The 14,026-nt window shown below is 41.3% G+C and overlaps 1 protein-coding gene across 4 annotated transcripts in view; it reads right to left on the reverse strand.

The window, feature by feature from the left end:
- Positions 1–14,026, reverse strand: part of LOC140202740 (uncharacterized) — a 201,366-nt gene that overhangs the window by 117,070 nt on the left and 70,270 nt on the right. For all 4 annotated transcript variants that reach the window (XM_072268004.1, XM_072268003.1, XM_072268002.1 and 1 more), the window contains exons 31-32: positions 6,614–6,733; positions 467–661 (exon numbers count right to left, since the gene is read on the reverse strand). In XM_072268004.1, the coding sequence (XP_072124105.1) occupies positions 467–661; positions 6,614–6,733 (315 nt within the window). The remainder of the gene's footprint in view (positions 1–466; positions 662–6,613; positions 6,734–14,026) is intronic.

Raw genomic sequence — 14,026 nt, forward strand, 5'->3', positions numbered from 1 at the left:
TCTGTTTGCACTACCTATGTCTACCCCTACGATATCACATCACAACACCAAAACCGACTTTCAGCTACCCCACTCTATGTCTATACCACCACACCCCACTCACTTCCCCAGTTCCTGAAGAACACAGCACACACCACCAAGCCAAAACCTCAATCTCCACTACAGCTTTTCTTATGACGACAGTAATCCGGAAAGCATATCTAACTTGGCAAGTTCATCAGCTAAGCACTCCATTTGTTGATACTGTCTGCCTGATTTTATCCAGGAAGGGGCTGCATCATCAAAAATTCCAGAAAAGTTAATTTCTGGCAGATAAAGGAAACTCATGAGGGGAAATTGAAGCCCCATTACTGAATGTGATTTCCACAAGTTTCCCAGGCTCGGTTCCTGTAGGAGATTTATGGAAGGAAGGCCTCATTGAGGTAAGCAATGGCTACAGGATGAGAGTGGATCTGGGACACCTTACCTGTTAAAACTAAAGTGGTTGTGTCTGCAGGCCGGGAGCTCTGAATCTGCTGGACCCCACCAGTCTGGTTTGTACAATTGGCGTTGATTTGATAGTTGAGGGTCACAATTCCTGGAAGTGGATTGACTAACCACGTCAGTGTGATGTTGGGTCCTGTGACATTGGCAGTTACAGTCTGCACCACGTTCCTAATGTCTAGGCAAGAAGGCAGAAAGAGAGATAAACAGGTGAGTAGATGGTTTCTCCGGTATGAGACCTTACTGAGCTCAGAAATATTTTCCAGGCAATCAAGTGTCAACTTTTGCTTGGTGGCAACAACTTTCATTGATAGTTACAGGTTCTAGTCTGACTCCAGACAGACCTAGCCTGATAAGAGGAAAGCTACAACACCCAGCAATATGTAAAATTGCCCCTCTGTGCCCTGTTCGCCAAAAGTGGAACTAATCCAGTCAGGCTAATTACTGCTTCAATACCATCACACTCCAGACCTGTGGCTTCTAGCTGGTGGAAAGGCTGTGAGTATCAGGACTATAGGATCTATGTCATTTTCTTCGGCCGTTAAATGGGACAGGACTGCGCAAGCGCGTGTAAATCAGCTCATGAGGCAGCGGGAGTATTTAAAAGAAAGCAGTTTGATGGAGCGGGCGACGGAGCAGAGGGAGACAGAGTAGGGAGGCTTTGTCTCAAGAGGCTTCAGCGAGGAGAGGCTGAGGACGAGCTTCACTCCAAGTGAGGTAAGGCCGGGTAAGTTCCTTTAAAAAGAGAACGGTCTGCAGCGGTATTTTATTTGAAGCAAGGAAGGTGGCGAGGCTGTAGCGTATTGGGTAGCTCATGACAGCTGAGATTGGCCCTGTGGTTTGTTCCTCCTGCAGCATGTGGGAAATCAGGGATACTTCCAGTGTCCCTGACGACTATGTGTGCAGGAAATGTGTCCAGCTGCAGCTTCCGGCAGACCGCATTGACCGGCTGGAGCTGCAATTGGATTCATACTGGAGCATCCGCGATGCTGAGAAAGTCGTGAATAGCACGTTCAGTGAGTTGGCCACACCACAGGTAAAGGCTACAGAGGCAGAAAGGGAATGGGTGGCCATTAGAGAGTGTAGCAGTATGCAGGTAGTGCAGGAGTCCCCTGAGGTCCTCTCCCTCCTAAACAGATATACTGTTTTGGATTCTGTTGGGGGAGATGTCTCATCAGGGGAAGGCAGCAGCAGCCAAGTTCATGGCACCATGGGTGGCTCTGCAGCACAGGAGGGAAGGAAAAGGAGTGGGAGAGCTATAGTGATAGGGGATTCGATTGTAAGGGGAATAGATAGGAGTTTCTGCGGCCGCAAACGAGACTCCAGGAGGGTATATTGCCTCCCTGGTGCAAGGGTCAAGGATGTCTCTGAGTGGCTGCAGGACATTCTGGAGTGGGAGGGTGAACAGCTAGTGGTCGTGGTGCACATAGGTACCAACGATATAGGTAAAAAACGGATGAGGTCCTGCAAGGTGAATTTAGGGAGTTAGGAGATAAACTAAAAAGTAGGACCACAAAGGTAATAATCTCTGGATTACTACCAGTGCCACATGCTAGCCAGAGTAGAAATAGGAGGATATATCAGATGAATACATGGCTTGAAAAATGGTGCAAGGGGGAGGGATTCAAATTTCTGGGGCATTGGAACCAGTTCTGGAGGAAGTGGGACCGCTACAAACAGGACGGTCTTCACCTGGGCTGGACTGGCACTAATGTCCTAGGGGGAGCATTGCTACTGTTGTTCAGGAGGACTTAAACTAATGTGGCACGGGGATGGGAACAAGTGCAGAGAGACAGAGGGGTGTAAAATGAGGGTAGAAGCAAAAAGTAGTAAGGTGAAAAGTAAAAGTGGCAGGCAGGCAAATCCAGGGCAAAAATCAAAAAGGGCCACTTTTCAACATAATTGTATAAGGGCTAAGTGTGTTGTAAAAACAAGCCTGAAGGCTTTGTGTGTCAATGCAAGGAGCATTCGTAACAAGGTGGATGAATTGAATGTGCAGATAGTTATTAATGAATATGATATAGTTGGGATCACAGAAACATGGCTCCAGGGTGGCCAAGGATGGGAGCTCAACATTCAGGGATATTCAATATTCAGGAGGGATAGACATGAAAGAAAAGGAGGTGGGGTAGCATTGCTAGTTAGAGAGGAGATTAATGCAATAGAAAGGAAGGACATTAGCCGGGAGGATGTGGAATCGATATGGGTAGAGCTGCATAACACTAAGGGGCAGAAAACGCTGGTGGGAGTTGTGCACCACCTAACAGTAGTGTTGTTGTTGGGGATGGCATTAAACAGGAAATTAGAAATGCGTGCAATAAAGGAACAGCAGTTATAATGGGTGACTTCAATCTACATATAGATTGGGTGAACCAAATTGGTAAGGGTGCTGAGGAAGAGGATTTCTTGGAATGTATGCGGGATGGTTTTCTGAACCAACATGTCAAGGAACCAACTAGAGAGCAGGCCATTCTAGACTGGGTATTGAGCAATGAGGAAGGGTTAGTTAGCAGTCTTGTTGTGCGAGACCCCTTGGGTAAGAGTGACCATAATATGGTGGAATTCTTCATTAAAATGGAGAGTGACATAGTTAATTCAGAATCAAAGGTTCTGAACTTAAAGAAGGGTAACTTTGGAAGTATGAGACGTGAATTAGCTAAGATAGACCGGCAAATGATACTTAAAGGGCTGACGGTGGATATGCAATGGCAAGCATTTAAAGATCACATGGATGAACTACAACAATTGTTCATCCCAGTTTGGCAAAAGAATAAACCAGGGAAGGTAGTGCACCCGTGGCTGACAAGGAAAATTAGGGATAGTATCAACTCCAAAGAAGAAACATACAAATTAGCCAGAGAAAGCGGCTCACCTGAGGACTGGGAGAAATTCAGAGTCCAGCAGAGGAGGACAAAGGGCTTAATTAGGAAAGGGAAAAAGATTATGAGAGAAAGCTGGCAGGGAACATAAAAACTGACTGTAAAAGCTTTTATAGATATGTGAAAAGAAAAAGATTGATTAAGACAAATGTAGGTCCCTTACAGTCAGAAACAGGTGAATTGATCATGGGGAACAAGGACATGGCAGACCAATTGAATAACTACTTTGGTTCTGTCTTCACTAAGGAGGACATAAATAATCTTCTGAAAATAATAGAGGACCGAGGGTCTAGTGAGATGGAGGAACTGAGGGAAATACATGTTAGTAGGGAAGTGGTGTTGGTAGATTGAAGGGATTAAAGGCAGATAAATCCCCAGGGCCAGATGGTCTGCTTAAGGAAGTAGCCCAAGAAATAGCGGATACATTAGTGATAATTTTTCAAAACTCTTTAGATTCTGGATTAGTTCCTGAGGATTGGAGGGTGGCTAATGTAACCCCACTTTTTAAAAAAGGAGGGAGAGAGAAACCGGGGAATTATAGACCAGTAAGCCTGACATACGTGGTGGGGAAAATGCTAGAGTCAGTTATCAAACAGCACATTTGTAAAGTGGTGAAATCATCGGACAAATTCAGCATGGATTTGTGAAAGGAAAATCATGTCTGACGAATCTCATAGAATTTTTTGAGGATGTAACTAGTAGAGTGGATAGGGGAGAACCAGTGGATATGGTATATTTGGATTTTCAAAAGGCTTTTGACAAGGTCCCACACAGGAGATTAGTGTGCAAACTTAAAGCACACGGTATTGGGGCTATGGTATTGATGTGGATAGAGAATTGGTTGGCAGACAGGAAGCAAAGAGTGGGAATAAACGGGACCTTTTCAGAATGGCAGGTAGTGACTAGTGGGGTACCACAAGGCTCAGTGCTGGGACCCCAGTTGTTTACAATATATATTAATGACTTAGATGAGGGAATTAAATACAGCATCTCCAAGTTTGCGGATGGCACGAAGCTGGACGGCAGTCTTAGCTGTGAGGAGGATGTTAAGAGGATGCAGCGTGACTTGGATAGGTTAGGTGAGTGGGCAAATTCATGGCAGATGCAATTTAATGTGGATAAATGTGAGGTTATCCACTTTGGTGGCAAGAACAAGAAAACAGATTATTATCTGAATGGTTGCCGATTAGGAAAGTGGGAGGTGCAATGAGACCTGGGTGTCATTGTACACCAGTCATTGAAAGTGGGCATGCAGGTACAGCAGGCGGTGAAAAAGGCGAATGGTATGCTGGCATTTATAGCGAGAGGATTCGAGTACAGGAGCAGGGAGGTTCTACTACAGTTGTACAAGGCCTTGATGAGACCACACCTGGAGTATTGTGTGCAGTTTTGGTCCCCTAATCTGAGGAAAGACATTCTTGCCATAGAGGGAGTACCAAGAAGGGTCACCAGATTGATTCTTGGGATGGCAGGACTTTCATATGATGAAAGACTGGATTGACTAGGCTTATACTCGCTGGAATTTAGAAGATTGAGGGTGATCTTATTGAAACGTATAAAATTCTAAAGGAATTGGACAGGCTAGATGCAGGAAGATTGTTCCCAATGTTGGGGAAGTCCAGAACAAGGGGTCACAGTTTAAGGATAAAGGGGAAGCCTTTTAGGACTGAGATGAGGAAAAACTTCTTCACACAGAGAGTGGTGAATCTGTGGAATTCTCTGCCACAGGAAACAGTTGAGGCCAGTTCATTGGCTATATTTAAGAGAGAGTTAGATATGGCTCTTGTGGCTAAAGCGATCAGGGGGTATGGAGAGAAGGCAGGTACAGGGTTCTGAGTTGGATGATCAGCCATGATCATATTGAATGGCACTGTAGGCTCGAAGGGCCGAATGGCGTACTCCTGCACCTATTTTCTATGTTTCTATGTAACCAGTCTAATTAATTATCTGATCAATGGTGACCCCAATATACTGATTGTGGGAGGCTTGACAATGGTAAATATCATTGAATGTGAAGTTAGATCTTGTCTTGGTCGAGGTTGCCGTTGTCTGGTACTATTTTGGGAAATGTTACCAGCCACATATCAACCCATACCTATATGTCGTCCTAATCCTGCTGCATGCAGGCATAGTCTGGTTGGTTGCTGAGAAGTTTTGAATAGCATTTAATTTTTTGTAGCTTTGTCTACCTCTGAATTTATGATAGATGGAAGTTCTTTAGAGAAGCAGCTGAAGATAGGAAGGACACTGTCGAGAGCTCCTTATGGCCCATTTTCCAACACTTTGCTGATGATTGAGAGTGACCTAAGCCAACTGCCTTCAGTTGCTTCTTCAATGATCTTCCAGCCCTCACAAGGTCAGAAGTGGGGATAACATTCAACTCTATTCACAGCTCCTCAGCAAACAACCAAATTACGCCCACATGGAGCAAATGTTAGAATGTATAACTTCCTCATTGATGTCCAGTTGCATTAGGCGAACTGGATAAGACCCCTCTGTGGTTCTTCAAATAGAATCATAGGATCTAACATCCATCCGAAAGCACAGATGAAGATTCAGTTTAGCATCTTCTTCGAAATGATTGCATTTCTATCAATGCAGTTTTCCCTCAGATACAGTACTCTAACATTAATTATTAGTTTGTTGGAGGCCTGAAATTTGATAATAAAAGTAGACTGATTGTAATTGGTGGACACACAAGATGAATGTCTTTGAGACTGAGGGGAGAAAAATCAAAATGAAAGCTTGTGTTTTGCTCCAGATGTTCAAGTCTGAGTTGCAAATGTCTTGAACCAGAGAGCAATAAATCATTGTAATTGTCTGCACACAAAGCCTCTGAAGGCTCGGCAAAAATATTCAGAACAGTGGAATAGATCATGATTAATGTAACACTATACACTACTAATGAGCAAAAGAACAGCAAGTGTAGGTGACTAGATTGGAATAAATATGGCATGTTTGATAAAGTCCAGAGGTAGCTGATGATAAAATCAACAGGTAACTAAAGAAAGGGAAGTTAATAGTACTAATAGACTAAAGTCTTCCTCTTTCTACCCTGTACAACATGATGACTAAAGGCATAGGGAAGGATTTGGACCCAAATGAATTTCTGAGTTCACAGCTGAGGTGGTCAGCCAAGCAGAACCTTGATATCAACGGTACAATTTCCAGCTTCCTGCTGCTGTGCATCCATATGCACTGTTCCAGTCAGAAAATGGTGTCTGTGATCTGTGTGTACGGTGCAGACTCACCATAACATCCGGTCTCTGATTCACTCCAGCCTGGCACGCAGATACACACCGGATATCCTGACCTATCTGAGCCACACGTCGCAGTGATGTCACAATCCAGTCTCCGGCAGGGAGACCACTCTGCAAAGGTCAAGAATAACACAGTGATATCAGTAAAGGGATGGATGGCATGTTCATTCCATTTTGTGTAAAAGTGAGGCCTTCCTCTTAGGTACAGACATACTGATCAATACGTGAGTCTGTGTCATCTAATATACTTGGCCTCAGGGGACTGTATAAATGGATAACACCATTTCAATCACTCCTTATCCTTCCTGTTTCCATTGACTTCAGTGAAACTGAAGTACAGAGGTGTGTGTAATAAGCAGCTGAATAGAAATTGGACCATCATGCAAAATGAGCAAAGTCAAAAGAGCTTGTAAGGATTTCATAGGAGGACCACTTCATGGCTGTTCCACTGTTTGCAAACAGTGTCACAAATGGCTCGTGTCTCATAAAAAAACGACTGTATTTGTCTCTCCCCCTTCAACACACCATGCCTCAGCAGCAATGCTAAGCTCTGCTATGTGCCCTATTGGTTACACAGAACATCTCCACCAGGACTGATCCCTATTTTACTAAAGCAGGAGTCTGTAAGTCAATGAGAGATTTGAGAATCCACATTTACTTAGATTTACAATGCAGTTGCTTCCAATTGGGGATGCTCTTATAGAAAGGTGATATCTCTTAGACTTAGCCTGAGGGCGGGTTGTTTACTGGAGCATGAAGAAGGGATTTAAGAGACAGTCATTACTATCATTGTATTTCTTTAATACAAAATCATCAAAGTTTGCACTGATACTACTGCGCTATTGGTATGAGAGTGCTGATGCTGTAGTATCTGCTCCACTTATCTTGTTCCAGAAGAACAAATAATCTATTCAACACTCACACATGCACATAAAATATGTATTTTGGAAGCACTATTTATACTGTGAATGCTAATTAGATGATTATTAATATTAACTGTAATTTAAAGAGTATGCTGTTTATTGTTCCCCTGTGAATACTTATAAAACATGTTGATAATAAACACAAACTTCTCTACTATCTCAGGTCTGGATAATTAACATTTTAAAGACTACCTGATGCACTCTGGTATTAACATTCTGCATTCTGGGGATGTGGTCCTTTTCCTTGCCCGACATCTGGGAAGCAATTTTCCTCGCTCACTCAACATTTGAGAATCTGGTTCTCTTCCTCCCTCAATATTTTGTCCTTTAAGTGATTTAACAAATCCCACCAACTTGCTAGTTGACACCAAATGCCTACGTTTGCAGTGTTATTATTTAAAGCCTGTCTCCTGCTCAGTATTTGAGAATATCAGAGAACTTTCAGCATGCTTGTACAGAGCTCCATGAGGGATCTGATTGTTCATCGCAGGATGCCTGTGTTGCCTCTGTTTGAAGATCGAACTATGCCATGGCACACTGGATCATGTGAGCAAATCTGACTTCAGAATGAGAATCAGAAACAGGTTTATCATTACTGTCCTATATGATGTGATAGTGTAGAACACTGCAAGACTGGTTCACAGGTTCACTGGTGAGACCGATGTCAGGGTAGCTGAGTGGCCTTAGTTGTTGCACAGACCAGGCCCTCAAGCCATGGAGTTGACTTTCACAATGATCCATAGCGCGAGACATTGGTGACGGTGTGGTACAGATGAGAGGTGCATTTTTCTGCTATTGAAATTTTATGTGCTACATGTGGCTTGTGCTGTGTGTGACTCTTTGCACCTTGGCCCTGGAGGAACACTGATTCCTTCGTCTGTATTCATGTGTATGGTTCAAAGACAATTAAACTTGAAGTTGAACTTAAAAATTGTTGTTTGATTGCAGCCATATAAAAATCAGTGCAAAGATATAAAAATACAATATTTTACACAATAAATAGTGTAATAAAGAGGGAATAATGAGGTAGTTTTCATGTTGCTTCTGTTCTCTTAATAAATTACTTGTTCAGAAAGCAAATGTCTTCTTGTTTCCTCTGCACACCTCATTTAATTTGTAGCCCGAGTGAAAGTGGATTCATTTGTGGATTAAAATTTATGACATTACTTCATCTGAGTGAGCTCTCTTTGTGAAATGTTGCTCTTTAAAGTCTCGCCCTCTACGTTTTAAAACTTTGCCTGCATAGCCTTCAGACAAGAATGCTCATTCTCGTTGAGAGGAAGGCTTGATTTACCTATGTTTGGTTGTCAGTGGGGAAGTTTGTTCAAGATTCTGGTTAGACTGTTGTTCTCACTCCTCTCCATTGTAACTTGTTACCGGGAGCACTATTTAAATCAACTTATCCTCCTGTTCTTTCACAGTCTCACACAGATCACTTGCTAAATTGCCTCTGTCTTCCAGGGGGAAGTTTCTTTGCTAAGTTTAATTTGCTTTCCTATCAGCATGCTGCAGGCGATTTTACAATATTTGTGTTGAATACTTATATTTTCAAGAAAGGTAATCCTGTGGAAAGGAGCAAATCATAAGAATGTAAAATTTATGATCAGGAGTAGGCCATTTAGTCTATCAAGCTGCTCAGCTTTTTCTCAAAATCATGTCTGACCATCTATCTGAACTCCAATTCCCTGCCATATCCTCATATCCCTCAAATCCTCTAATAACCAGAACTCCATTGATTCGTAGAATTTTTTCAACAGAACTCACATTGCTATCTATGATTGGAAACTGCAATCATCACCCTCTGAGTGAAGAAATCCCTCTTTATCACATGACTAACTACCCTCTCGGCTGCTTAGATTGAGGTTGTGACCCATGTTTCTGGACATCTTCCTTTTGCACAAGAGGTTATTCACAAAGATGATCCCAGGAATGAAAGGCTTAACATCTGAGGAGTGTATGATGTCACACGGTCTGCGCTCATATGGAGTTCTGAATAATGAGGGAGGGATCACATTGAAACCTACTGAATTCTGAAAGACTTGGATAGGGTTGACTTGGAGAGGACGTTTCCACCGGTAGGTGAGTCTTGGATATGAGGGGACAGCCATATCTTAAAAAAAAAATGCAAGTACACAGTAATTTCTTTAGCCAGAGCGTGCGGAATCCATGAAATTCCACGCAGGGCTGTGAAGACCAAGCTATTGGGTGTATTTAAGATTGATAAGTTCTTCATTGTTGGGGTGTCTAGGGTTACAGAGAAAAGGCAGGAAAAGGGGGTTAAGAAGAAACAGTAGTGATTAAATGGTACAGCAGATTCAATAGACCAGTTAGTCTACTCTGCTCCACATCTTTATGGTCTTATGGTTATTTCAAAGTGTCTATGCTATTTATACAGCTTGGGTTACATTTTTTTTTTACTGACAACTGCCCCATTCACCACTTTGGACAATGATGGAGAATAAATCTCAACAAAAAATTACGTCTTAAAGAGTGATGGAATAATGATGGTGAGAATTGTGATCTCCTCACCAACAATGATGGGTGGGCATTTTGCATTGTAATGTTAAGACCCTTGTTGATGTGATCCACCACGAGGCCCGGCAAGACTCAGTTATCTCCTTGAAACAAACCACAAAAATGCAGTGCACCTGATTACACAAGCAATGAGTTGAAAGATGAAAAGGTGTGCCTGAGAAAGATACCATTAATAACAAAACATTGTCAGGTACATATTTTTTCCAACGAGCGCCTCATTTTGAATATGAAAAAACACAACCACTTCTGATTTGGAATGGAGAGGTACAAGATCCTTTGGTGAAACTACACAAATAACTTGCATATTTCTTCAATTGAATGACTTAAATTTCTGAAACATCTAATCATCAGGAGACACAAAGTTTACAATTTTTCCCAATCAGTTTGACCCAGTTAGAACGTTTAGATGATATTGGATAAAGTGTGAGAAGATGGACTGTTTTCAAATCCAGAAAGAAAAAGGTATAGAAAAAATGATGATTTTTTAATTTCTCAGAGATGGTTTAAAGTAAGGATTCCCATGGTTGAGAAAGTAAATGTTGATAATTTAATTTATTCAAAGTGAATATGCAATAAGATAGGTCTGGTCCAAGGGCTGAGATCCGAAGTCGGAGAAGGGCCAATTTTGATGGTATCTGAAAGGATCTGGCAAGTGTGGATTGGGACAGGCCATTTTCTAGTAAAGGTGTACTTGGTAAGTGGACGCCTTCAAAGGGGAAATTTTGAGAGTACAAAACTTGTATGTGCTTGCCAGAACAAAAAATAAAGATAACAGGTTTAGGGAACCTTGTTTTTCAAGAGGTATTTAGGCCCTGGTTAAGAAAAAAAAAGGAGGTGCATATCAGGTATAGGCAGGTAAGAAAAATGAGGTACTTATGGAGTATAAGAAATGCAATAAAACAAAAAAGAAATCAGGAGGGGTAAAAGGAGGCATGAGGTTGCCGGAGCAAACAAGGTGAAGGAGAATCCTAAGGGCTTCCATATTTTAAGAGCAAAAAGTTTGCAAGGGATAAAATTGGTCCTCTGGAATCATCATCATCATCAGGTGCCACGCCCAATTTGAGCTTTGACTGCCATGGCCCACACACTCTTGCTTCGGGTCAAGTGGATCAATTCATTGGTATTCATTTCCAATTCTCTGGCTGCTGTCTCCATCATCATTTGTCTTTGTCTTCCTCTTGCTTTCTTCCCTTCAATCTTTCCCATAATTACCGTGCATTCGAACTCCTCTTTCCTAATCACATGTCCAATGAAATTACGTTGCCTTTTCATGATCTCATACGTTATTTCTCTTTTTGTGTTTGCTCTGTTCATGACATCCTCGTTAGATATTCATTTCATCCATGATATTCTTTGCATCCTCCTCAAAAACCACATCTCTGCTGCTACAATTTGTTTCCTCATGTTACTAGATATTGTCCAACATTCTGAGCCATATAACAAACTGGATAAATGTAACATTTCAGTACTCTGAGGTTGGTTGTCGTGCCTAGTTTAGTATTGGTCAGTATACTCTTCATTCTCGTAAAGGTGTCTTTTGCCATCCCTATTCTTCTTTTGATGTCCATGTCGCACCTGCCATCTGATGTCACCCAGCTTCCTAAGTAGCAAAAGTTCTTTACTTGTTTTATGTCTTCCCCATTTATTCTCAGTCTGCAGATAGGATTCTCCTTCTTTTTGGATTCTGTCTTTTTGCAATTGATAGATAGACCCATTTTTGCACCTTCTTCAACAATTATATCAATTAAGTTTTGTAGTTCTTCCTCCATACTTGCAATTAACACAGCGTCATCTGCATATCTGAAATTATTGATGTTTTCACTGCCAACTTTGATTCCCAAGATGTCTCTTATTTTTTGTAATATTGTTTCACTGTACACATTAAATAAATCAGGGGAGAAAACACACCCTTGTCTAACGCCTCTCTTGATTTTCATAAACTGACTCACTTCTCCATCTATTCTTACAGCGGCAGTTTTTCCTCTGTACAGATTTCTGATGAGGTGGAGGTCTTTCGAATCTAGATCTAGAGTTTTCTGTAATATTTCAAATAACTTATTGTGCTTCACTTTATCAAATGCTTTTGTGTAGTCGATAAAACAAACAAACAAATCTTTTTGGACTTGAATAGCTCATTCTGATAGTGTCCTTAACATCAATATTGTGTTTCTTGTACCTTTGTCTTTCACAAAACCACATTGTTCTTTGCTCATTTCAGCTTGTATCTTACTTTTTGCCGTTGTCATCAAAATTCTTAGAAGTATCTTGGTGATATGACTCATTAAACTTATGGTCCTATGTAATTCACATTCTATTGCTCCAGCTTTCATAGGAAGAGTGATAAATACTGATTTTTTCATCTCTTCTGGTATTATTCCAGTCTCATTAATGTCATTGATTAAATCAGTAAGTTTTTCAATTCCATAACCTTCAAGGGCATTAATTTATTCTGTTACTAATTCATCAGGACCTGCTGCCTTTCCTTTCTTCATCTTATTTATTGCATTACGAACTTCAGATTTTAAAATACTTGGACCTTCAATGTTTTTCTTAATTTCTGGTTTTTCACCTCGATCATCTTCAAACAATTCCTGAATATACTCAGTCCATCTGTTCATCTTATCTTTTTCCATGATAATGGTACCGTCCTTTGCTTTCAAACACCCACCTGAAGAACAGAGGAGCTTTTTACCAGTGATATTCTTGATTTGTTGATGTAACCTTTTTGGATCAGTAATAGGGATTCTTTCTATTTGCTCACATTCCTGGTTTAACCATTCTTCTTTGGCTTTTTGACACAAGCTTTTAACTTTTTTATCTAAGGACTTATATTCTATAGGATTTGCTTTCTTCTGTTTCATTTCTTCCATTAGATTTTTGATTTCATCTGTCATCCATTTATTCTTTGTGCTTTTTTCTTTTTCAGGAATCACTGACTTTGCTGATTCTACCAAGGCATCCTTTAGAGAGTCAAATATCAGAATGATAACCCATGCATTGAGCGAAAAGAGATGGGGAGATCTTAAGCAAATGCTTTGCATCTGTATTTACATAGAAGAGATACACAGAGTCTATCAAAGTGAGGTAAAGGGGCACCAACTTCATGGAGCCTGTACAGACTACAGTGGTGGAGGTGTTTGCTGTCTTGAGGCAAATCAGGATGGATAAATCCCCATGTCCTGACAAGGTGTTCCCTCAAAGCTGTGGCAAAAGCAGAAATTGCCGGGGCACTAGCAGAGATATTTAAATCATCCTTAACAACAGGTGAAGAACCAGAGGATTGGAGGATAGCCAATGTTGTTCTGCTGTTTAAGAAAAGCTTTAAAAATAAAGCAGGAAATTACAGGCTGATGAACCTGACATCAGTAGTGGGAAAGTTATAGGAAGGTATTCTAAAGGACCTGAAATATGAGTATTTGGATAGAAGCTGGACAGATTAGGGATGGTCAGCATAGTTTTGTGTGTGGTAGGTCGCATCTAACCAATCTTATACTCAATCTTCAAGTAAATTACCAGGAAAGTTGAGGAAGGCAAGCCAGTGGATGTGTCTACATGGACTTTAACAAAGTATTTGACAAGATCCCACATGGGAGGCTGCTCAAGAATTTTCAGTTGCTCAGCATTCAAGATGAGTTAGTAAATTGGATGAGATGCTGGGGAGAAGCCAGAGAGTGGCTGTGGATGATTGCCTCTCTGACTAGAGGCCTGTGACTAGCGGAGTGCTGCAGGGACTGGTGCTGGGTCCATTGTTGTTTGTCATCTATATCAATGATCTGGATTATAAAATGGTTAACTGGATCAGAAAAATTGCAGATGACACCAAGATTGGGGGTGTAGTGGAGAACGAGGAAGACTATCATGGCTTGCAGCGAGATCTGGACCAGCTGAAAAATGGCAGAGGAATTAAGTGTAAGATGCTGAACTTCAGTAGGATTAACCAGAGTAG

This window comes from Mobula birostris, chromosome 9, assembly GCF_030028105.1.
Source record: "Mobula birostris isolate sMobBir1 chromosome 9, sMobBir1.hap1, whole genome shotgun sequence".
NCBI lineage: Eukaryota > Metazoa > Chordata > Chondrichthyes > Myliobatiformes > Myliobatidae > Mobula > Mobula birostris.